This window comes from Trachypithecus francoisi, unplaced genomic scaffold (genome assembly GCF_009764315.1).
Source record: "Trachypithecus francoisi isolate TF-2019V2 unplaced genomic scaffold, Tfra_2.0 Lachesis_group11, whole genome shotgun sequence".
Classification (NCBI taxonomy): domain Eukaryota; kingdom Metazoa; phylum Chordata; class Mammalia; order Primates; family Cercopithecidae; genus Trachypithecus; species Trachypithecus francoisi.
This window is the reverse complement of record NW_022681456.1, coordinates 125,545,729-125,570,520: the sequence shown is the minus strand read 5'-3', so window position 1 is coordinate 125,570,520 and position 24,792 is coordinate 125,545,729. Positions and strand designations below refer to the sequence as shown.

The 24,792-nt window shown below is 50.8% G+C and overlaps 1 protein-coding gene across 5 annotated transcripts in view; it reads right to left on the bottom strand.

The window, feature by feature from the left end:
* The window catches only part of SCNN1A (sodium channel epithelial 1 subunit alpha), a 35,802-nt gene extending 17,511 nt beyond the window's left edge, over positions 1-18,291 (bottom strand). The window contains exons 1-3 of one of the 5 annotated variants that reach the window (XM_033223117.1): positions 17,434-18,291; positions 16,450-16,919; positions 297-546 (exon numbers count right to left, since the gene is read on the bottom strand). In XM_033223117.1, coding sequence (XP_033079008.1) covers positions 297-546; positions 16,450-16,865 — 666 coding nt within the window. In that variant the 5' untranslated portion in view covers positions 16,866-16,919; positions 17,434-18,291. Of the gene's footprint in view, positions 1-296; positions 547-16,449 lie in introns of all 5 variants that reach the window. The other 4 variants (XM_033223115.1, XM_033223114.1, XM_033223116.1 and 1 more) reach the window with 4 other exon arrangements.
* Positions 18,292-24,792: the final 6,501 nt, after the last annotated feature.

Sequence of the window (24,792 nt, the reverse complement as noted above, 5' to 3'; positions counted from 1 at the left end):
TAATAATAATAATAAAAGTGCATTTTCTATAATAGATTTGCCTTCCTACCCCTGAAACGTTTCTACACAGGACCCCAGGGAGGAGGCCCCAAAAGCTGGGGCACCAACAGGTGTTATTTTAATTACCTAGTTGTTATGTGTATTTATTTACTTATTTTTTTGCCCGCGAGCCCACCAGGCCCCGCGTGGTGTCAGTGGGCTGCGCAGGTGGGTCTGGAGAGGAGCGGAGCCCACGGGTGGGCGGGGCCAGGGGCCGGCGAGGGGCGGGGCGGGCCCCTCGGCGCTGCGGGCCTCACCAGCTGGAAACCGATCTTCCAGTCCTTCCAGTCCACTTGGGGGTTGTTGTCCCGCACGCTGGAGGCCGCGCTACGGGCTTGACGGGGGACCCTCAGGCGCTGCAAGGGGTGCGGCAGAGTGCCCCGCAGGTCGCGACGGCCGCGGGAGCCGGCCACAAGGGTGGGTGAGGAGTCGTATTTGTACAGGTCAAAGAGCGTCTGCTGTGTGATGCGGTCCAGCTCCTCCAGCTCCTCTTTAATTTCCGGATACCTGAAGGGGCGAGGGGAAGAGGGTCAGGCCAGGGGCCCTGGCGCGAGTATGTAGCCCCTCCGCGGGTCAGGATCCTCATCTGTGCCCCAGGAGGCGGGTCCATCCCGGAGAAGCCTGGGCGGGGCTGGGGTCGTCGTGGCGCCTCCTGGCCGTCGGGCGGTGAAGGGTAAACAGGTGTGTCCGCCGGGAAGGCGGAGGCCGCGGCGAGCCCGGCCGGGACGGCAGTTACTGTGGACTGTTTATTGAAGGAGAGAGGCAGGAGGCGCCTGTCGTCTGCGGGGCGCTCTCCTCCCCCTCGCCCGGACCTAGAAGGGAACCCGGAACTTGTCTGCCCTTTCCCAAGGAGGAGAAGAGTGGGGGCCTCAGGGAGTGGCCTTTCGGCGTGCCGCTTGGCACCTAAATCAAGAGTTCACAACTGCACTTCTAGAATCTCCAACTGTAAAAATACAGGATGCCGCACCCACCCCGCCTCCCTCCTCCAAAGACTGTTCTAATGTGTTTCGGGTGCGGCCCAGAACACCATAAATTAAACACAGCTCACTGTAAATCCCTACATTCCTTCTTAATCCAGTTCCTATTACCATCTCCATCATGAAAGTCCAGAGTAGCAGGGCCTTAGGGATGTCATCTACCAAAACACAAGTATAGAACTAATAAGCTGAACAAGGTTGCAGGGTACAAAACAAATACACAACAAAAATTAATCGCATTTAGGCCGGGTGCGGTGGCTCACGCCTGTAATCTCAGCACTTTGGGAGGCCGAGGTGGGCAGATCACGAGGTCAGAAGATCGAGACCACCCTGGCTAACATGGTGAAACCCCGTCTCTACTAAAAAAAATACAAAAAATTAGCCGGGCGTGGTGGCGGGCGCCTGTAGTCCCAGCTACTTGGGAGACTGAGGCAGGAGAATGGCGTGAACCCGGGAGGCGGAGCTTCCAGTGAGCCGAGATCGCACCACTGCACTCCAGCCTGGGTGACAGAGCGAGACTGTCTCAAAAAAAAAAAAAAAAAAAATTGCATTTCCGTCTCAAAAAATATAATTAATTGCATTTCTACATGCTGGCAACAAAAAAACTGGAAACAACATCAAATACATAGAAATAAATGTAACAAAAGATGTGCAAGACTGAAAAATATATTGAAATCCCAGCTGAAATACATCAAAGTTCAGAATAAGTGGAGATATATATATATATATATTCATGGATTCAACACAATCCCTATCAGAACTCCAGCTTTTTTCTTTTTTTTTTTTGGACAGGATCTCGTTCTGTCACCCAAGCTGGAGTGCAGTGACACAATCACTGCTCACTGCACCCTCCTCCTGGGCTCAAGCAATCCTCCCACCTCAGCCTCCCTAGTAGCTGGGACTACAAGTGTGCCACCACACCAAGCTAATTTTTGTATTTTTTTGTAGAGAGGGGGTTTCACCACGTTGCCCAGGCTGGACTCCAGCTCCTGAGCCCAAGCCATCACCAGCCTCAACCTCCTAAAGTGCTGGGACTGGAGGCGTAAGCCACTGCATCTGGCCCCAGCAGATATTTTTAAAGAAACCGACAGACTGGTTCTAAGACTTATGTGGAAATGCAAACAATCTAGAATAGCCAGAAAATTTTAGAAAAGAAGAGCCAAGTTGGAAAATGTATTCCTCCTGACCTTAGTATTTACTATAAAGCCACAGTAATCAAAACAACGTGGTTCTTGGTAAGGAGAGACAATAGATCAATGGAACAGAATAGAGTCCTGAAATAAACTCAGGCATAGATGGTCAATTGATTTTTGACCAAAACACCAATTCAATTCAGTGGAGAAAATAAAATTTGTGGCCGGGCGCGGTGGCTCAAGCCTGTAATCCCAGCACTTTGGGAGGCCGAGACGGGCGGATCACAAGGTCAGGAGATCGAGACCATCCTGGCTAACACGGTGAAACCCCGTCTCTACTAAAAAAAAAATACAAAAATCTAGCCGGGCGAGGTGGCGGGCGCCTGTAGTCCCAGCTACTGCGGAGGCTGAGGCAGGAGAATGGTGTAAACCCGGGAGGCAGAGCTTGCAGTGAGCTGAGATCCGGCCACTGCACTCCAGCCCGGGCGACAGAGCAAGACTCCGTCTCAAAAAAAATAAAAAAATAAAAATAAATAAAATTTGTTAGCAGATTCTGCTAGAACAACTGAATACTGTATTGGGGGAAAAAATGACCCTCAATCTCTACCTTATACTATACAGGCAAAAGTTAATTCAAGATAGATCATAACCTAAACATGAAATTCAGAACCATAAACACTCTAGAAGATGGAAGATATCTTCCTGACCTTGGGGTAGGCAAAATTCTCTTGTAAGAAAAATATTTAACAAATAATCCCTACAACAACCCTATGTAGTAGGCACTTTATGGACAGATCTACTTTTTTTTTTTTTTTTTTTTTTTGAGACAGAGTCCCGCTCTGTCGCCCAGGTTGGAGTGCAGTGGCACAATCATGGCTCACAAGCTCTGCCTCCCGGGTTCACATCATTCTCCTGCCTCAGCCTCCCGAGTAGTGGGGACTACAGGCCCCCGCCACCACGCCTGGCTAATTTTTTGTATTTTCTTAAGTAGAGACAGGGTTTCACCGTGTTAGCCAGAATGGTTTCGATCTCCTGACCTTGTGATCCGCCCACCTCAGCCTCCCAAAGTGCTGGGATTACAGGCGTGTGAGCCACCGTGCCCAGTCGAATAGACCTACATATTTTAAAGATTCTGACCCTGTACACAGCTAGAGAGAATATAAAATGATACAATCACTTTGGAAAACAATCTGGAAGTTCTTCAAAAAGTTAGATATAGAGTTACCATATAACCCATCCATTCCACTCCTAAGAGAATGAAAGCATATGCCCCCCGATCACACACACACACAAATGTGCACAAATGTTCATACCAGTATTATTCCTAATAGCTAAAAAGTAGAAAAAACCCAAATGTCCATCAATTGATGAAAGTATAAATAAAATGTGGTGTATCCATACACTGGAATAATATTTGGCACATAAAAAGGAATTAAGTGCTGATTTATGCTACAACATGGATGATGCTTGAAAACATTATACTAAATGAAAGAAGTCACAGAAGACAACATATTGCATGATTCTAATTATAGGAAATGTCCAGAATAAGCAAATCTATAGACAGAAGGTAGACTAGTAGTTGTACAGGGCTAGGGGTTAGGTAGATGGGAGGGAAAGATGAATGCCTGCTAAAGGGTATGGGGTTTCTTTTGGGGGTGATGAAAATGTTCTAAAATTGATTGTACTAATAATTGCATGATTCTGTGAAATACATTAAAAACGATTGAATTTTTTTTTTTTTGAGACGGAGTCTCGCACCCAGGCTGGAGTGCAGTGGCCGGATCTCAGCTCACTGCAAGCTCCGCCTCCCGGGTTTACGCCATTCTCCTGCCTCAGCCTCCGGAGTAGCTGGGACTACAGGCGCCCGCCACCTCGCCCGGCTAGTTTTTTGTATTTTTTAGTAGAGACGAGGTTTCACCGTGTTAGCCAGGATGGTTTCGATCTCCTGACCTCGTGATCCGCCCGTCTCGGCCTCCCAAAGTGCTGGGATTACAGGCTTGAGCCACCGCGCCCAGCAAAATCGATTGAATTTTAAGTGGGTAAATTGTATGGCATGTGAATTATATCTCAAGCTGTTCTTTAAAGGAAAAATACCTAATGAAAAGATCATCTTGATATATAAAGAATTCTTGTAAATTAACAATTTAAAAAAATGTAATGACCAAAAAACATATACAAATGGTCACTAAACACCTGAAAAGCTACCCAACATAATTAGTCCTCAGGGAAATGCTAATTAAATCCATGATAAGGTACCATTAGAAAGGCTAAAATTAAAAAGACTGACATAAGTGTTGGTGAGGATGTAGAGAGCAACTGGAATTCTTCTAAGCTGCTGATAGGAGCATAAAATGGTACCACTGCTTTGGAGGACCAGTTAGTAGTTGCTTATAATTTTAAACATGCATATCTACCTTATGACCCAGTAATTTCATTTCTGAATATTTTACCAGGTCCACTCCTAGCTACTACACAAGAGCAAGAAAAACATGAAGATTTGTACATGAGGTTGAGTTCAGTGGCTTACACCTGTAATCCCAGCACTTTGGGAGGCCAAGGTGGGTGGATCACCTGAGGTCAAGAGTTCGAGACCATGGCCGGGCGCGGTGGCTCAAGCCTGTAATCCCAGCACTTTGGGAGGCCGAGACGGGTGGATCACGAGGTCAGGAGATCGAGACCATCCTGGCTAACACGGTGAAACCCCATCTCTACTAAAAATACAAAAACGAGCCGGGCGAGGTGGCGGGCGCCTGTAGTCCCAGCTACTCAGGAGGCTGAGGCAGGAGAATGGCATAAACCCGGGAGGCAGAGCTTGCAGTGAGCTGAGATCTGGCCACTGCACTCCAGTCCGGGCAACAGAGCGAGACTCCGCCTCAAAAAAAAAAAAAAAAAAAAAAAGAGTTCGAGACCAGACTGATCAACATGGAGAAACCGCATCTCTACTAAAAATGCAAAATTAGCCAGGCGTGGTGGCACGTGCCTGTAATCCCAGCTACTCGGGAGGCTGAGGCAGGAGAATCGCTTGAACCCAGGAGGCGGAGGTTGCAGTGAGCCAAGATCTTGCCATTGCACTCCAGCCTGGGCAACCAGAGTGAAACTCCATCTCAAAAAAAGAAATAAATAAGATTTGTACATAAATGTTCATAGCCATTTTATTTATAATAGCCAAAAAGCCTAAAGCAACTCAAAGGTGTGTTGATGGTGTGTGTTTGGCATTCTAGGAAACTTGCTCATTACTGCTAATTAAAAGAATGGCGCCGGGCGCGGTAGCTCAAGCCTGTAATCCTTGCACTTTGGGAGGCCAAGACGGGTGGATCACGAGGTCGGGAGATCGAGACCATCCTGGCTAACACGGTGAAACCCTGTCTCTACTAAAAAATACAAAAAACTACCTGGGTGAGGTGGTGAACGCCTGTAGTCCCAGCTACTCGGGAGGCTGAGGCAGGAGAATGGCGTAAACCCGGGAGGTGGAGCTTGCAGTGAGCTGAGATCCGGCCACTGCACTCCAGCCTGGACAACACAGTGAGACTCCATCTCAAAAAAAAAAAAAAAGAATGGCAATCGGCGGGGCATGATGGCTCACACCTGTAATTCCAGAACTTTGGAAGGCCAAGTGGGTGGATCACTCAAGCTTAGGAGTTTGAGACCAGCCTGGGCAACATGATGAAATCTTGTATCTACAAAAAATACAAAAATTTGCCAGATGTGGTGGTGCACACCTGTAGTCCCAGCTACTCAGAAGACTGAGGCAAAAGAATTGCCTGAGTCTGGGAGTTTGAGGCTACAGTGAGCCGTGATCGTGTGGCTGCACTCCAGCCTGGGCAACAGAGCAAGACCCTGTCTTGAAAAAAAAAAAAAAGGCCGGGCGCGGTGGCTCAAGCCTGTAATCCCAGCACTTTGGGAGGCCGAGACGGGCGGATCACGAGGTCAGGAGATCGAGACCATCCTGGCTAACACGGTGAAACCCCGTCTCTACTAAAAATACAAAAACTAGCCGGGCGAGGTGGCGGGCACCTGTAGTCCCAGCTACTCGGGAGGCTGAGGCAGGAGAATGGCGTAAACCCGGGAGGCGGAGCTTGCAGTGAGCTGAGATCCGGCCACTGCACTCCAGTCCGGGCGACAGAGCGAGACTCCGCCTCAAAAAAAAAAAAAAAAAAAAAAAAAAAGAAAAAAAAAAAAAAGAATGGCATTTGTTGAGCACTTACTATGAGCCAGGCACTGTGGTATTAGAATGTACATTATTTAATTGTTAAAAGAAGGACATTAGACAAAATTAAATTTAACAGTTTACTTGAGCAAAGAACGATGTTTGAATCAGGCAGCCCCTCAACCGGAATAGGCTCATCAAAACCACTCAGCAATAAAAAGGAACTGATACATGCAAAAAAACAGGGAAGAATTTCAGATACATTAAGCAAAATAAGTCAGACACACATACAAGAAAATACATACTGTATGATCCCATTTATATGAATTCTATGAACAGACAAAACTAGTTGATGGTGATAGCATTCAGAAAATGATAGTGGGAGAGGAAGAGGAATTGATGGAAAGAGGGCACTAGGTAATGGGAGTGTTCAGCATCTTGACTGTCAAACCTGAGTGGGCACTCAAGATTTGTTCATTTTGGCTGGGCGCGGTGGCTCACGCCTGTAATCCCAGTACTTTGGGAGGCCGAGGCGGGCAGATCACAAGGTCAAGAGTTCAAGACCAGCCTGACCAACATAGTGAAACCTCGTCTCTACTAAAAATACAAAAATTAGCTGGGCGTAGCGGCACACACCTGTAATGCCAGCTACTTGGGAAGCTGGGGCAGGAGAATCGCTTGAACCCGGGAGGCGGAGGTTGCAGTGAGCCGAGATCATATCACTGCATCCCAGCCTGGGCGACAGGGCAAGACTCTGTCTCAAAAAAAAAAAAAAAAAAAAAAATTTGTTCATTTTATTGTGTGTAAATTATGCCTCACTTAAAGAAAAAAATAGCAGTGCAGGGTCTTACTTGCCAGATTCAGATTTAGTGGGTCTGGGATGGAGCCAGAACAAGGTTGTTTAAAAGAGCCCCCACGTGGTCCTAACGTGCAGCTACATTAACCACTGTCTAGTCCAGATCTTCACTTCCTCTTCCAGTCAGCTCTATTTCCATCTCTACCAGAAAAGTATAGTTGGCTGGGCCTTAGGCATCAGCTCTGGCAGCCCCTAAACTTCTCACAGGAGAAAATGTAGCTCTGGTAAGGTGTGTGTTTGGCATTCTAAGAGACTTGCTTGTTATTAGTACTTAAAAGAATGGCAACATAGCTAGCGTTTATTGAGCACTTACTATGAACCAGGCACTGTGGTATTAGAATGTACATTATTTGATTGTTAAAAGAAAAACTTTTTTTTTTTTTTTGAGACGGACTCTTGCTCTGTGCCCCAGGCTGGAGAGCAGTGGTGGGATCTCGGCTCACTGCAAGCTCCGCCCCCCCAAGTTCACGCCATTCTCCTGCCTCAGCCTCCTGAATAGCTGGGACTACAGGCACCCGCCAAAACGCCCGGCTGATTTTCTTGTATTTTTAGTAGAGACGGGGTTTCACCGTGTTAGCCAGAATGGTCTCGATCTCCTGACCTCGTGATCCACCCGCCTCGGCCTCCCAAAGTGCTGGGATTACAGTCTTGAGCCACCGCACCCAGCCAAAAGAAAAACTTTAAACAAATTAAATTTAACTTGAGTTTCACTGAGCAAAGAATGAACCTTGAATCGAGTGCCCCCACCCCGCCAGCAACCAGAATAGGTTCAGAGTGACTCTGGGGTCTGCTGCATGATTAGATAATATTCGTGGACAGAAAACGGAAATGAGGTACAGAAACACCTGGATTGGTTACACCTCCGGCGTTTGCCTTATTTGGACAAGGTTTGAACAGTGGGCTGCCTTTCATTGGCCAAAACCCTGCGATTGCTATAAAGGTAGGTTATAGTGTGTTTACGTATCTAGTTAGGTGGCAGTTCACTATACACGAAGAAACCTGTAGGCCAAGCTCAAAAAATGTAAAGAGGCAACTTTAGGCTAAAACTCATTTAACATGATTTAATCTTCAGTGTAACGCAGTACACCGTTGGCCGCTGTTAGCTAACAGTTGTCATTCCCTTTCCAGGTGAAAACCCTGAGGCATGATGACTTATTGCAGAAGGCACAGTTAGCAAATGGGTCAGATGGCACTCCAACCACCACACTGCCCTCTGGTCCGTCCCTGCTACCTCTGGCTATTTTAGGAGGGCCACATGGTGCCCCAGAAAGAGCACCCGGGCCAGAATCTCTGCGACGTAGGGCCTGGTGTTCTTGCCACACGCTTTCTGTCTATGTAACACTGGGTAAGTGACCCAGACTTTCTGAATCTCAGTCTGAGTTCCTTATCTGTAAAATGGGCATAACACTAGATCTGCCTACCACATGAAGCTCTTGGAGGGTTAAGTGAGAAAACACTCAGTCACACAAAGTGAAGAGACCATCGACTACCAGGAAGACACAGAGGAGCCTGGAGCCCAGGAAAGTGAATTGCCTTTCTCAAGGTCACACAGGAAGAATCCAGATCCCCCACTTGCCTGGAGTTATTTCCATCACATCCTGGCTGGGCCTCCCTTTCCACTCCTTCCCCAAGCTGCCTCAAGACCCTGCTGCCTCCTGCTCCTCCCTCTCTCTCATCACCAGCTTCAATCTGGTTGTCACTTCTCTGGCCACACTCCTCTCCCCTGGGGAGCCCCCATGCCATCTCTGTGCCCGGCCTTCTCTTCCATGCTGCCACCCTACGCACCTACCTCCTGCCCAGCCTCACTGATGAGCCCCCCCACTGAGCACAGCCTGGGCCCCCAGCCCTTGATCCCATTCACACACACCTGTGGCAAGGCCTCCAGAGGAGGCTGGGCTCCATAGGGTCCAATCTTCACTCCCAAAAGGTCTACTGCTCCCCGTTTTTGGTATAAGATAAGGATTCCTGGCCAGGCTCAGTGGCTCAAGCCTGTAATCCCAGCACTTTGGGAGGCCGAGACGGGCGGATCACGAGGTCAGGAGATCGAGACCATCCTGGCTAACACGGTGAAACCCCGTCTCTACTAAAAAAAAATACAAAAAAACTAGCCGGGCGAGGTGGCGGGCGCCTGTAGTCGCAGCTACTCGGGAGGCTGAGGCAGGAGAATGGCGTGAACCCAGGAGGCGGAGCTTGCAGTGAGCTGAGATCCGGCCACTGCACTCCAGCCTGGACGAAAGAGCTAGACTCCGTCTCAAAAAAAAAAAAGATAAGGATTCCTATATCACCCTCTCAAAAAAAAAAAAAGTCTCTCCCTCCCTGACCCCCTGATACTAGAAATTCCTATAGCAGGAGGCAGAGCCTTTGAGTTGACGCCTAGAGCTAAGAGAATTGACCACTAAAGAGAAAGCACACTGAAGACATCTGATGTTGTTTTGAGGAGACCAGCGGCTGGAGGGAAGGGATAAAGAACGCCCACAGTAGGTTCCTCCAGACAGTCCAGCCCTTCTAGCTTTTTTTTATTTTTTATTTTTTTTGAGACTGAGTCTCGCTCTGTCACCGAGGCTGGAGTGCTGTGGCCGGATCTCAGCTCACTGCAAGCTCCATCTCCCGGGTTCCACGCCATTCTCCTGCCTCAGCCTCCCGGGTAGCTGGGACTATAGGCACTGCCACGTCACCCGGCTAGTTTTTTGTAGTTTTTAGTAGAGACGGGGTTTCACCGTGTTAGCCAGGATGGTCTCGATCTCCTGACCTCGTGATCCGCCCGTCTCGGCCTCCCAAAGTGCTGGGATTACAGGCTTGAGCCCCGCGCCCGGCCAAGCCCTTCTAGCTTTGACCTCCTCCTCAGGTCATGCTCACTGCCCTTACTCCCATCTGCTCTGGCAGGCAGCCCTACATTGGAGGGTGAGTCAAGCCTTACACAATTCCATCCGTCAGGCAGGCATTACTATCCCCATTTTACAGTTGAGGAAACTGAGGCCTGTCAACTAGGCAAGTTCCCCAGGGTCACTCAACCAGGAAGGACTGGAGCCAAGATGTGAATCCAGTCCTGTTCCCTCCATGGCCCCTGCTTTTTCCACTGTGTCTGCCTCCCAGCTCTGAAGCATCTGAGATCAGGCAGCAAAATCTCCTTTCCCTGCAGCTGGCCCTCTCCCCTCTAGCCCCTCTTCTGCACCCAGGACAGACCAGCAGGGTGTAGGGACCCTGGGAGACTTGGGGGCTGACACCCTGCTCTCTCGTCATCTGGTCTCCTCTTCCCTCCCTCTTACCCCTGGTGGCCTCCTCTCACAGAGGAGCCCATGCTCACCCTGACAGCCGTGGGACCTGCCTAGGCCCCATCCCACCCGGAGGCCCTGCTGGAGCACTCAGCCCGCATTCCCAGATTACCAGGCAGAGCTGGGCACAGGAAATGCACCAACTTCTTCTCTGTGGTGCTGTCTCCCACCTCCAGGGACCACCTAGAAGCCTTGACTTCCCCTTCTTTGGCCCCTTCGCTAGCCCCATTCTCCACCTCTCAGCATCTCCAGCCTTGTCTCCCAGGGGGCTGTGAACACACAACCCCAGTGGAGTCCTCCCCACACTTGGCCCCTACAAGTTCAGCCTGCACCACAGTGTGTTCACAGACAGGTGCCCCAAACCCGTGAGTCCCCCTGAGGACACAGCCAGGTAACAGAGATCGCCCCACTAGAGCCTGTTCTGAGCTCTCAGATCATATGTGGAGTCCAGTCCTGGCTGTGACTTTTTTTTTTTTTTTTTTTTTTTTTGAGACAGAGTATCCCTCTGTTGCCCAGGCTGAAGTGCAGCAGTGTGATCTCAACTCACTGCAGCCTCTGCATCCCAGGTTCAAGCAATTCTCCTTCCTCAGCCTCCCGAATAGCTGGGATTACAGGCACACACCACCACACCTGACTAATTTTTGTATTTTTAGTAGAGACGGGTTTTGTCATGTTGGACAGGCTGGTCTCGAACTCCTGACCTCAGGTGATCCGCCCGCCTCAGCCTCCCAAAGTGCTGGGATTACAGGCATGAACCACCACGCCCAGCCCTGGCTATGACATTTTAAGAGCAGTAGGTGCTCACAAACCAATGATTACCCAGCGGATGGACAGCCAGGGCAGTGAGATGTTTATAAACCATTTCATTCAAGGAAAGGGGAAAGGACTAAATTCTAATCAGCTTTCCAGGCTCATATCCTGACCTCACCACATATTTGCTGGCTAACCTTGGACAAGTTACTTATGTTTTCTGTGCCTTTGTTTCATCATCTGTAAAATGGGAATAATAGTAGAATCTGCCCCGTAGGGTTGTTAGGAAGATTAAATTACTTAGTATATGAAAAAGCACTAAAAAAGTACCTTGCAGAGCAGGTACTGTATAACTGCTGGCATTGTTTTCATTATCATTACTGTTGGTATTACTGTTATTGGAGAAGAAAAAGCTAAGGAGACACAAGACACAAGAGCACTGCCTGCCACGTAACTACCATGTGACCTTGTGTCTTAACAAAAGTGGAGCTAAAGACCCAGATTCCGATTCTGACTCCTCCACTTACCAGCTGGGTGATCTCTGCAAAGCCTACTAGGCTCTCGGAGCCTCCATCTTCTTTTCTGACTATGGGACTGACACTTGCCTAAACAAGCGTGTTATGAGGATCAAAATATGACAGTGGGCTTTGCAAACTGCAGTGCAATTACTGCTCTTATAGCCGCACCTGAACTGATAGCCAGAGGAAGGAGGAGACGCCTTTAGGGCTGCTTCAAAGACACAGAACCAGGACCAGAGGGTAGAAGTTATTACAAGCCAAACTGTAGCTGTGCCTAAGGAAGAACTCTCTTCATTTATTTTATTTCATTTCATTTCATTTATTTATTTATTTATTTGAGACAGAGTCTCACTCTGTCGCCCAGGCTGAAGTGTAGTGGCACTATCTCAGCTAACTGCAACCTCCACCTCCTGGGTTCAAGTGATTCTCATCCCTCCCCACAGGCGCACGCCACCACGCCCAGATAATTTTTATTTTTATTTTTTTGTATTTTTGTACAGATGGGGTTTCACTATGTTGCCCAGGCTGCTCTCGAACTACTGAGCTCAAGGGATCTGCCCGCCTTGGCCTCCCAAAGGGCTGGGATTACAGGCGTGAACCACAGTGCCTGGCCAGGAAGAACTTTTTTTTTTTTTTTTTTGAGACGGAGTCTCGCTCTGTCGCCCAGGCTGGAGTGCAGTGGCCGGATCTCGGCTCACTGCAAGCTCCGCCTCCCGGGTTTAAGCCATTCTCCTGCCTCAGCCTCCCGAGTAGCTGGGACTACAGGCGCCTCTCACCTCGCCCGGCTAGTTTTTTGTATTTTTTAGTAGAGACGGGGTTTCACTGTGTTAGCCAGGATGGTCTCGATCTCCTGACCTCGTGATCCGCCCGTCTCGGCCTCCCAAAGTGCTGGGATTACAGGCTTGAGCCACCGCGCCCGGCCTGGAAGAACTTTTTAATAGCATCTGCCACAAAGGTAGCAAAGTTCCTGACATGAGAAGGATCCAACCACCGTGGCAGGGTTAGAGGGGAGTCAACTCTTAAGAGTCCAGGTTATTTTTCCTGCCAGCCCTGCTGAGTAAAGCCTGGTGTCCAGACTGCCCGGGGAGTGCAGAGCCTGCCCACCACGTCAGGGAACTGCAGGCAGGGACGGACTCCCTAGCTCAGGCCTTCCCCACCCTCCCCACTGGGGCTCTCTCTGGGAAACTGCCCCTTGCTTCACCCACTCCTGACCTCCTGCTGTGCCATTTCCAGGAAAGAAGCTATCATGACCTCCTTCATTGTTCAAGAACCCCAAGTTCTTAGGTCCAGTCTAAACCGTTCCTGGGACTGGATGAAAAATATGTCTGTGGGCTCTGTTTCCCATGACTGTAGGTATGACTGGCCCACCCCTTTCGGTGAAGAAGCCAGAGAGAAAGGGACTGCAGTGGGCAACCCTTCCCTTTGGACTCAGCACTTCCTTGCTTAGTCTGAAAAGTCTTCAGTGCTTTGTCCACTTTCCTTGAAGTTAGAAAGCAGCACAGAGTCCTGCATGTCCACTTTCCTCCTCTCCCTCTGCTGGCGATGACCCTCAGCAGGTGGGCAGCCCTGGGCAGCTCTGCCTCACTCCAGTTCCTCTAGCTCATCAACTGACTTCCTCGGTAGGAGTCACTCACCGCGCTCCCTGTGATTCACTCACTGGGGTTGGTTAACCTGTTTACCTTCCTGCCTCTCTCCTGAGCAGGAGTGGCCCTGGATCCCTCCCTCCTGCACGCCTGACAAATTGTCCTCCTATGACTGCTGCTCTGCCCGCTGGGCTCGCACCAACAGCCCCGACCCTGGGAGGTCTCTGCCCGATCCCTACTTAAAGTGTAACGGAAAAAAGAGCTTTGAAATCAAACACACTTGGTTTGTGACTCAGCTGCTAACCTGAGATGCCCTGGCTTTTCTTTGGAGCCTGGCGGGGAGGAGGGTGGGGGGGCGGCGAGGGGGGAGGGGAGGGGAGGGGCAGGGGATGATTTCTGAGTCCCAGTTTCACCACTTGCTGTCTGTCTGAAGCTGAGCCAGTTACTTAACTCTCTGGGCCTCAGTTTCCTCCTCCCTAAAATTAGAGTAATCATGATACCTACTTTCAAGGTGTGTTGTGAGAATTAATTAATTTAAAGCAGAATCATCTGATTTAGACTCATTTGTAAAAATGTCTGGCACATAAATATATACAAGCGTTATTGCTGTTTTTTTTTTTTTTCTTTGAGACAGTGTCTCACTCTGTGGCCCAAGCTGGAATGCAGTGGCATGATCTCGGCTCACTGCAACCTCGGCCTCCTGAGGTGATTCTCCTGCCTCAGCCTCCCAAGTAGCTGGGACTACAGGCATGCGCAACCACGCCTGGCTGATTTTTGTATTTTTAGTAGAGATGGGGATTTCACCATGATGGCCAGACTGGTCTTGAACTCCTGGCCTCAAGTGAGGGGCTCTTTTAAACAACCTTGTTTGGGCTCCGTCCCAGACCCCTCAATGCCTGCCTTGGCCTCCCAAAGTGCTGGGATTACAGGCGTGAGCCACCGCGCCCGGCGGTTATTTTTTAATTTAATAAATAAATAAATAAATAAATAATGTATGTTCCCTTGTTCAAACTATTTCCTCTTGCCAAGCCTTAATTTCCCCATCTAAAAAAAAAATGGGAATACTACTGCCCACCTCCCTGAACTTGTCAATATTAAATGAGAGAGTGTCTATAAAGCACCCAGCTTGAGGGTGTAGCACATAATGTGACTACAAGGTCAAGCGCGTAGTGTTTGGTGGGTGTTGAATCTCCTTTCCCTGTGCTGGGGAGCCCGACTCCCCTCCCCTCCTAGGTGTTCTCTCCCTCCTAACTCCCGCAGCAGCCCTTCAACCAGGAGGAATTCTTTCTGGGCGGATGGCTGCTTCCCAGCCTGTAGTCCCCAGAGGCAGGGCTTCTGGCCTCCTTTCCCCGGCTTTTTCCTGGACTGTCTAGGGACAGCAGAACCTAAGAACCGTGCAGGCCTCGCCCCATTCACCCCTGCCCTCCCTCTCCATCTCTCACTGACTTATTTTCAACCACAAATGTTTATTGAGTGCCCACTGCCCCGCCTGCTGTCCTTCCCCTTCCTGCTGCATCCCTCCCCTCCACCAAGGCCTTAAGGGGTGAGGATGTCTGCAGGCACCAGGGGGAGAAACATGAGGTTGAGGGGAAGTACCCAAGAGAGCTCTGAAATGAGACGGAAACCACATCTGCCTGGAAATTTCATTCACTCAACGCCCCACATCTCGGGTATCAAAAAGAGGCAGAGTTTTGGGATTAGGTGTAAACAGGATGAGTCACAGCTCAGTCACTCTCTCTGTGATGTTGTGACTTGCCTCTCTTTGCCTTAGTTTCCTCAAGTGTAAAATAGGAATAACAATAGCACCGGCCTGGTAAGATGTGAGGATGAAATGAGAGGCCCGTGGACACCTTAGCAGTGTCTGTACACACAGCAGCTTCTTAAGGAAATGGTCCCTACCCGGGACATTTTACAGAGGTTAATCAACAAAATGGCCCAGCTTATTTTTTCTCTATCTCTCCTGGACAGGACGTCCCAACCTTTCTTAGTCCGTAACACACCTTCAGACATGATGGAATATGCGAAGGGGCCTCCACCCACAGCATGACAAATCCCAAGCATCCATAATCGCACACACACCAGTGTGCGCACACACACACTCACACCCATAAAGATTTGACACTCCTTGAAGGCACACTGACTCACCATTTTTATCATCCTTATCCCAGTGTGCCACACTTACTGGCTTATATGCCTGTCTCTGCCATCTTATTTTATCTGTCTGTCTCCAGAACACAGCAAACTACCTGCCCTTCAATAAAGGATGTATGAATTATTCATGAATCCATTTTGCCTGGTGCCTAGCCCTGTGTCTGGCATGACGAAGGTATCCCCAAGGTGTGGCATGGCTGAGTGAATGCAAATAAAAGGTATATAAAAACACTCAGCCCTGCCCTCCTCTCTTCTCCATGCTCACCACCCGCTCCGGTTTCCAGACCCAACACTGGCAAAACAGCACTGACGAAACCCAAAACTTCAGGACACACCCAAGCACGTCAAGGTCAGGCACCTGGGCAGGTCAACAGTGCGGCATTTCAGCCTGGGTCTTTTGCGGGAACAGCTTCACAAGGGGCTGGTCTCTAGCCTGACCCATTATCCTTGTTCTGTAAGGCCCCTGCCCCCAGCCTTTGGGCTCACTTGCAGCCCTAACCTCCACGAACCCCCACTTTGCTTTCTCCATAACAAATTCCCCTTCTAAACAAAGACTGACAGCACCCACTTCCGCAGCACCTGCAAGGCCTCGCCTCCCCTCACCTAGCCTCACCTCTCCATCAGACTCTCCTGTGAGGGGGATGAGGCCTATACTTTGCTGGCATCTTGCTCCAGAAAAGGGATGGAGCTGAGCACACCCCTGCCCTTTTGCAAGCACTCCCTCCCACTTGCAGGAGGGAGAAGGGAACGGGAGGGAAGGAGAAGAGAGGGCAGGGGAGGACAAAGCTGCTCCAACAACCACCCTCTGGGTGAGCCTGGGGTGCTAGGATGGTTCCACAGGGCAGGGACGGCAGTCCAGCAAGCAGGAGGCTCCTCGTTTTGCCAGTGGTGAGCTCTACCTGGGACAGGGGTATCAGCTCCCACCCTCAGGTCTGAGGCTCTGCCTGCCCAGTGAGCACCTCAGCACCCTGGACCACCCTTCCAGGCACAGGCACCAGGGAATGGGCAGAGGAACTAACCAACCTGTAGGGATTGAGGGTGCAGATGGTCACTGCGGGGAAGACAAGCTTGTCCGAGTTGAGGTTGATGTTGAGGCTGACGGGGTAGCTGAAGTACTCTCCGAAAAGCAGGCCGAATTGCCAGTACATCATGCCAAAGGTGCAGAGCCAGAGCACTGCCCAGAAGGCCGTCTTCATGCGGTTGTGCTGGGAGCACACCAGGCGGATGGCGCCGTGGATGGTGGTATTGTTGCAGAAGAACTCGAAGAGCTCTCGGTAGGAGCGGTGGAACTCGATCAGGGCCTCCTCCTCCGCCGTGGGCTGCTGGGGTGCCGCAGGTTCTGAGCCCAGCCCCTGCTCCTCATGCTTGTCCCCCTTCGTGAGCTCTGGGGTGGGCTGTGGAGGGCTAGCGTCCTGCTCCTCCAGCTTGGTCCCCTCCATGAGCCCTGGTGTGGGCTGCAGAGGTCTAGGGTCCTGCTCCTCCAGCGTGCTCCCCTTCATGAGCCCCGGGGTGGATTGGGGAGAGCAAGGGTCAGGGTCAAGGCTGAGCTCTGGGCCCTGAGTGCCCTCTCCCATTACCCCTGGAACCCAAGTGAGGTTGTCCCTGGCCATGCCCACGTCCCACCCTGTGCCCACATTCTCCCACTCCTCCCTCCCTCCTCCACCTTTCCTGGAGCCAGCAGACCTGCGGGAGTTGGGGCCAAAAGTGCCGGAGCTGGGCTTCCCTGGAACAGCCTCTCCTCTGCTTCCCTGAGAGGGCCACCCTTTGGTTTCCGTCCCAGCACCTCCTTTTCTGTCTCTGCCCTCTTCCTTTGATCTTCTTCCTCTGGGATCTGTGTCTCAGCTCCTGCCTCTCACTCCCTCTCTATCTGCCCTGTTTCTCTTTGGGTCTCTCCCAGCTTTCCTCTTCCTGACCTGGCTCCTCTCTCTAATCCTGCCTCTCTCCCTCTTCCCCACTTGCCTTGCCCCTTCTCACTCTAGGCCCTCACCTCCAGCCTCTGGCCCTGACCTCAAGCTGTGTCCTGATTCTGTCTCTGCCTCAGGACTGCCAGGCTCCAGAAGGTCTGGGCTGCCTCCAGCTTCCCACTCCCAGGTTGCGGCTGGACTGGGACTGGTTCCTTTCCAGTTGAATCTGGCAGCCAAGCCTCTCCTCCCCCTCACCTGACAGGTGCAGCGGCCGGGCTGGGGAGCCCGCCCGCTGGCCGGCCAGGGATGGAAGCGACAAGAGTCTCATTAACATCTCAATTAAAGGTGAGCTGGGTGGGGGGAGGGGCTGAGGAGGAGTCAGAGCTGGGAGTTTTCCAAAGGAAGGAGGGCTCCTGAGGGCAGGTGAACTGGGAGTACTGGACCTGAGAAGGCAGACTCTGGGCAGGGGCTTTAGATGCAGACCTGACAGGCAAGGAGGCTGGGGGACAGGATGGCAGGTTAGGGGCAAAGATCTGAACAAGTAGAAGGATCCTGAGCCCACAGCCAGGAGGGCAACACAAGGAGAAGGGGCCAGCCAGGCTGAGAGGGCCTGGGTAGGGAAACCGGAGGACAGGAGGACAGAAAAAGGGAGACAATAGAGAGGGACAGCAAAGGACAGAGAGATGGGGATGGAGGAGGGGCACTGAGTGAGTAGAGGCGGGTGGGGGCGGAGGCGGGGGCAAATAGGAGGAGCCAGCACCAAAGGGAGTCTCTCTCCAGGCAGGAGAGCAAGGGGGGAGTCCCAAGTGTGCTTCCAGGAACTGGAGTCTCAGCAAGTGGGCAACCCTCTAAGGGCACCCACAGCTCAGCCTCACCCCCAGGCCCTGGAGAGAAGAGAGAAGAGGTCTCTTCAAACGTCCTCCTCACTCACTAAGTGGACGCGGCGCACTCAGGTGGGGCGCATCTGCCTCCTCCTGGTCCCTCCTCTTTCCTGCTGAGTCCTCACCACCCCCTCCAACCTTGTCCAGACCCGGGAGGGGCCCAGGTGAAGCTGGGGGCTAGGCGGGGCCTTAGGACATTCTGTTCTTTTTTACACCATTGGCTGCCAGGCCAGGAATGTGTAATCGCCCCTGTTGTGGTCACAGAGTTGCAGGAATGTGGGCAACCAGAGGCAGCACGAGGGCCAGGCAGGACACTGTGGGCACAGACCCGGAGCCCAGGGAGAGGCAGGGAAAGTAGGCACTGAAGGTGCAGGGAGGATGTGGCCAGCGCTGGAAAGGAAGAGAGTGGGCATGGCACAAGCCTGGACAGGCCCTGGGAGGAAGAGAAATTCACTGATACGGGCTATATTTTTCTCCAAAATCTGTTTCCAAACTTAATGCAGCAAAAGGATAAGGAGTGGAGTGCCAAGTGGTGAGCAAGGAGAGAGGGGAGGGTCAGAGAATCAGACCCAAAAAGGGCTCCAGGAGATTCTGGAGAGCCACCCACACAGCCCAGGCCCTGCACGCAACAGGGAGGCCTGCCGCTCCCTCGCGGGCCCCACAGGAGGCAGCCCAGCGTGCAGGAATGCGGTCGCTGGCTTGTCCTGCCTCCCTCCGCAAGCCCACAGACAAAGGCCCAGCCTGAGCACTGATACACACTGGGAGAGGAGATAGGCCTGCAAATAGGTAGCTGCAATACAATCAGATAAGGTTTCTATTTGTACACTTTAAAAGATCGTCTTTAAAACGGACTTCTAGCCAAAGCGCAGATCTCAGATTTCTCAGAGGTAAGAGATAAGAGCCAAGGGCTGGGGGAGCCTAGGGGCTCACTGCAGGAGACTCAGGAAGCCTTCCCAGAGAAGGTGTCCTCTCTGCTGAATCTTGAAGAGCAAGGAGTTTAGCAGGCAAAGAGAAAAGGCGGTACTCCAGGCTCAGGGTCCAACCTGGTCTGTGGCTTCCTCTCTTGCCGCTGTCTCTTGCGACCTCTTTTTTTTGAGACGGAGTCTCGCTCTGCCGCCCAGGCTGGAGTGCAGTGGCCGGATCTCGGCTCACTGCAAGCTCCGCCTCCCGGGTTCCCGCCATTCTCCTGCCTCAGCCTCCCGAGTAGCTGGGACTACAGGCGCCCGCCACCTCGCCCGGCTAGATTTTTGTATTTTTTAGTAGAGACGGGGTTTCACTGTGTTAGCCAGGATGGTCTGGATCTCCTGACCTCGTGATCCGCCCATCTCGGCCTCCCAAAGTGCTGGGATTACAGGCTTGAGCCACCGCGCCCGGCCCTTGCGACTTCTTAAAGTGAGAGCGGTGTCAACCAGGATTCCAAACCAGGTTCCCTTGTTTACTTGATGCTGCTCATGATACCTCCCCTTGGAAGGGACAGCTGGATTTTTCTTCATTGTCCTGATGAAGAAACTGACCCTTCCCAAGGATAAACCAGTTTTCTGAGGTTAGAAAACAAAATATGAGCAGAGCTATAAACAGAATTTAGAATTCTCCTCCCCCTCTGGAGTTATCTACTTAGCGCTTTTGCCATTTACTTCCTGAGACAGACTCATGGGGCATCGGGGCTCCGCTGCACCAGGATGTGAAAGCCGGGAAGGCCTCCCTCACTCCCACACACAGCCCATGGATTCATCCATTCTCTGGGTGCAGGGTTATCTCCTTGGCTCTGTGAAAAGGTCTCTGCACCGTCCCTGCCGCCCCACAGATCCCAGATACCCCTAGAAACTCCAGTCTCCCTTGAGCCAGGTCCTTACATTGGGCATGGTCCTCCCTGCAGACAAGGTGCTCAGCACCCTGGCTGTTTGATCTCAAAGGTTCTGAAAAGCACCTCCCTGCCTTTTCTATTTGCTAGCTCATGCCTGAAATCCAACCACTAGCTTAAGGCAGCATGGCATAGTTTTTATATCAAGGGCTCTGTGAGAAGAATTGCAATGCCTGGTCTGGGCTGAGCCAGAGGGTGGTGACCCTGCCACGTCCTGCCGGGTATGGGAGCGGCAATGCAAGCCTAGTGCTGCAGTATTCTAGACCTGCAGTGGGCTAGAGCAGGCTTGGTGTTATGAGGAAAATAGAAATCTGAGACCTGCGCTTTGGTCAGAAGCCCATTTTAAAGATGATCTTTTTAAAGTGTACAAATAAAACACAAATATGTTTTTGTCATAATACAACTTTTCAACAATACGGAAGTATATAGAACAATAAAAGCTTCCCTTTGTCCCCTTCCTTTCCCTCCCCCAAGGGGAGCCACCGTAATTTGTATATCTCTCTATATCTTTTTGTGTGCCGTTATAAACTTACATGTATTTTTTATTTATTTATTTATTTATTTTTGAGACAGAGTCTCGCTCTGTCGCCTAGGCTGGGGTGCAGTGGCCGGATCTCAGCTCACTGCAAGCTCCGCCTCCCGGGTTCACGCCATTCTCCTGCCTCAGCCTCCCGAGTAGCTGGGACTACAGGTGCCCGCCACCTCGCCCGGCTAGTTTTTTGTATTTTTTTAGTAGAGACGGGGTTTCACTGTGTTAGCCGGGATGGTCTTGATCTCCTGACCTCGTGATCCGCCTGTCTCGGCCTCCCAAAGTGCTGGGATTTACATGTATTTTTTAAAAACAAAACATATAGTTCTTTTTTATAAGAGGGACCATGTTATAGGTATGTTTCTACAACTTCCATTTTTGCTTTTATTTTCTTATTTATTTTAGAGACAGGATCATGCACTGTCCTCTAGGCTGGAGTACAGCAGCCTGATCATGGCTCACTGCAGCCTCCACCTCCTAGGCTCAAGCAGTCTCCTGCCTCAGCCTCCCAAAGTGCTGGGATTACAACCATGGGAGCCACCATGCTCAGCCCTTATTTTTGCTTTTAAACTATGTGACTTTGAGAAAGGCACTTGAGCTCTGTGGGCCCCCGTGATCTTACCTGAGAAAATGAAAGGGCAAGAAGGGGTGGGTAAGGCAACCCGGATGGGCACAAAGACTTTTTCCAGCTGCCTTGCATCTAGCCCCCTGCTTCACGCATGAGGGGACTGAGGCCCACAGAAGCAAAGTGACTTGGCCACAGTCACCCAGGAGTTAGGGGTGGGGCCAGACTGAAAACTGCGCCACTCCTTTCCAAGCTCAGTTCTCCTTCTCTGACTTTGAGAGAAGTAGTTTTATTCTATAAGAAGTCAAGAGCTTTGTAGACTCTGTCTTGGAAGGACCTCCTGCCTTCCCAGGACTACCCCCAGACTCCCCCAGAGCCCCAGCCCTTCCCGCCAACCCAGGGCTGCCTTCCCCTCCCAACACCAGCTATCCTCTAACCCTGTGGTGTGGCCATAAAATATGCACGGCTGCAGGGAGAGAAGTGAAACCAGAGGGGCTGCCGTGGGATGAGGATTGAGTGCACAGGGTCTTCCTGCCTCTTGTTCTCTGCGGACAGGAGATGACGGAAGTAATCAGTCCAGCCTCCTAGGGAGAGCCTATCTCTGCACTTACCACTGTTTACTATTATTTATTATTATTATCCTGATGTATGTGTGTTTGTACCTATGCAGGGACAGAGACCAGGCGTATTCATCTTGGTGACCTCAGTGTCTAGTGGTCACTGTTTGCTGACCCACTCTGTGGGAGACAGCAGAACTAGCATCTTTGCTAGTTTATCTTTGACAGAGCAGGATATGCTATGAAAAAGCATCTGCAAAACTTCAAACATCCTAACTTCCTCTGACAACCCATTTATTTGTGGTCTATTAATTTATCTAAATTTTCTTCACTTTTTCCTGTTCACTTCTATCCTTTCCAGCATGAGAATCAGTTACTTAGTTAAATGCAGGTCTTTATTCTTACTCCTTGGAGCTAATTAGCCACTTCACACTGGGGGACAACAGTCACTGTGGAAGACAACAGTCTTTTCAGCTGCCGTGATGTGGTGCAGATTTCTCTTTCATTTAAAATGATGGACCAGAAAAATGCCACTCTTCATCTAGTCCCCTGGCAGTTTACTTAGAAGTTCACTCCTAGAAGTTGATCACTTTAAGTTAAGACAGGGTTTATCAACTTTGGCACTGTTGACATTTTCAGCTGTATCTTTCTTTGTGGTGGGACAGGATGATTCTGTCCTGTCTATAATCCTGTGCATTGCAGGATGTTCAGCAGCATCCCTGGCTTCCATCTATTAGGTGCTAGTAGCACCTCCTGAGTCACTGTGACCAAAACATCTCCAAATATTGCCAAATGACTGCTGGGGGGCAAAGTCACCCCCGTTGAAAAGACTAGGTTAAGGCATTGTCACCACTGAAAATGCAGATACTCTGGAGAAAGACAACCCTCATCCGTTATGCACTTCTGGGTGTTTGCCAGACCCTTTCCAAGAGCACTAGTCAGCTAAGAGCAGAGTGGAGAAGAAGAGAGAAGAAATAGTATTTTTCTTCTGGCCGGGTACAGTGGCTCACGCCTGTAATCCAAGCACTTTGGGAGGTTAAGGTATGTGAATGACAGGAGGCCAGGAATTCAAAAACAGCCTGGCCAACATGGCAAAACACTATCTCTACTAAAAATACAAAAATTAGCTGGGCCTGTTGGCGCATGCCTGTAGTCCCAGCTACTCAACTTGGGAGGCTGAGGCCAGGAAAATCACTTGAACCTGGGAGGCGGAGGTTGCAGTGAGCTGAGATTGCACCATTGCATTCCAGCCTGGGTGACAGCCTGAGACTCTGTCTCAGAAAGAAAAAAAAAGAAGAAGAATCCATTCCCACCAACCTCGTTTCTGGATGCCTCATGGGCCTATGGAAAGAAAGCACTCTCAGCAGCTCTCTCGGAAGAAGTCCTGGTGGAAGAGTCCCACCCTCACACACCGTTTAGGAGTCCTGGGGCACTCGGTCTGGGTCTGGTGCTGCCCAGTGGAAATCAGTCTCAGGGAGACTGGGGAAGAACACAAAAGGAAAGACGCAAAGACAATGCCCTGCCCGTGGTGAACTTGTGAATTTCTCACCCCTGTGAGTCTCCCTTTATCCTCCTGGGGATGGCTGGGCATTATGGTAGCCATTTATTGGTAAGATTTGTCTTTCATGACCCAGCTGGGAAACAAGAAACACTCTTTCAAAGTCTTTCTTTCTTTTTTTTTTTTTTTTTTTGAGACGGAGTCTCACTCTGTCCACCAGGCTGGAGTGCAGTGGCGCGATCTCGGCTCACTGCAAGCTCTGCCTCCTGGGTTCACGCCATTCTCCTGCCTCAGCCTCCCGAGTAGCTGGGACTACAGGCGCCTGCCACCGCGCCCGGCTAATTTTTTGTGTTTTTAGTAGAGACGGGGTTTCACTGTGGTCTCGATCTTCTGACCTTGTGATCCGCCCGCCTCGGCCTCCCAAAGTGCTGGGATTACAGGCATGAGCCACCGCGCCTGGCTCAAAGTCTTTCAAACAAAGGAATTTAACACAGAGAACTAACTGGTCCATGGGTGATGGAGGAGTTGAGAAGCCAATGGGAGGTAGCTCAGAAAACAGCAGAGCAGGAAACAGCTACCATCTCTAGGCCTGGAAAGACAGCAGGGTGACGTAGCATCAAAGACCAAGAAGCCTCCGGAGCCATCTGGCAGGAACTAAACAGTGTGGACTACTGGTAGGAGATGGGGTTATGGAACGGGGAAGGAAGGAAGACAACCAACTGCAGGTGAAGCCAGAAAGCAGAGAGGGGAGAAAGAGCCCGGCTGCTTCTCTCCTCCCACCCCACCTCCATCCCACAGATCTGCAAGCAAACCAGCAGCTGACTGAACACAGAGATAAAGTGATGGGGCCAGGATCAAAACCCAGATCTCAGGGCTCATTCCTTAGGGTGTAGAGAGTCCGTGAGGGCTGAAGCGCCAGCTTAGGGCTGGCAGCAGAAAGAAGGATACGGTCCAGCCAGCTGGGGTTAAAAGGGGTCTGACATAGTGGTTACCTCTGAAGCAGGAAGCTTTGACTGGGAAGGGCATGTAGCAACCTTTTGTAGTTCAAGGAACATTCTGGGGCTGGGTGTGGTGGCTCACGCCTGTAATCCCAGCATTTTGGGAGGCCAAGGCGGGTGGATCATGAGATCAGGAGTTCAAGACCAGCCTGGCCAACATGGTGAGACCCCGTCTCTACTAAAAATACAAAAATAGCCAGGTGTGGTGGCGGGCGCCTGTAATCCCAGCTACTCGGGAGGCTGAGGCAGAGAATTGTTTGAACCCAGGAGGTAGAGGTTGCAGTGAGCCGAGATCGTGCCAATGCGCTCCAGCCTGGGTGACAGAGCAAGACTCCGTATAGAAAAGAGGAGAGGAGAGGAGAGGAGAGGAGAGGAGAGGAGAGGAGAGGAGAGGGAAGGGAGGAGAGGAGAAGAGAAGAGACGTTCTGGAACAATTGAGGGATTGCAAGAATACACAAAAGTGAAGACTCTCTGAGCTGTATCTGTAAGATCAGTGTACCTCATGTGTTTCATTGTATTATATGTTACACCTCTATTAAAAGAAACGGTCTCAGCACGTAAGACAGGGTGGGG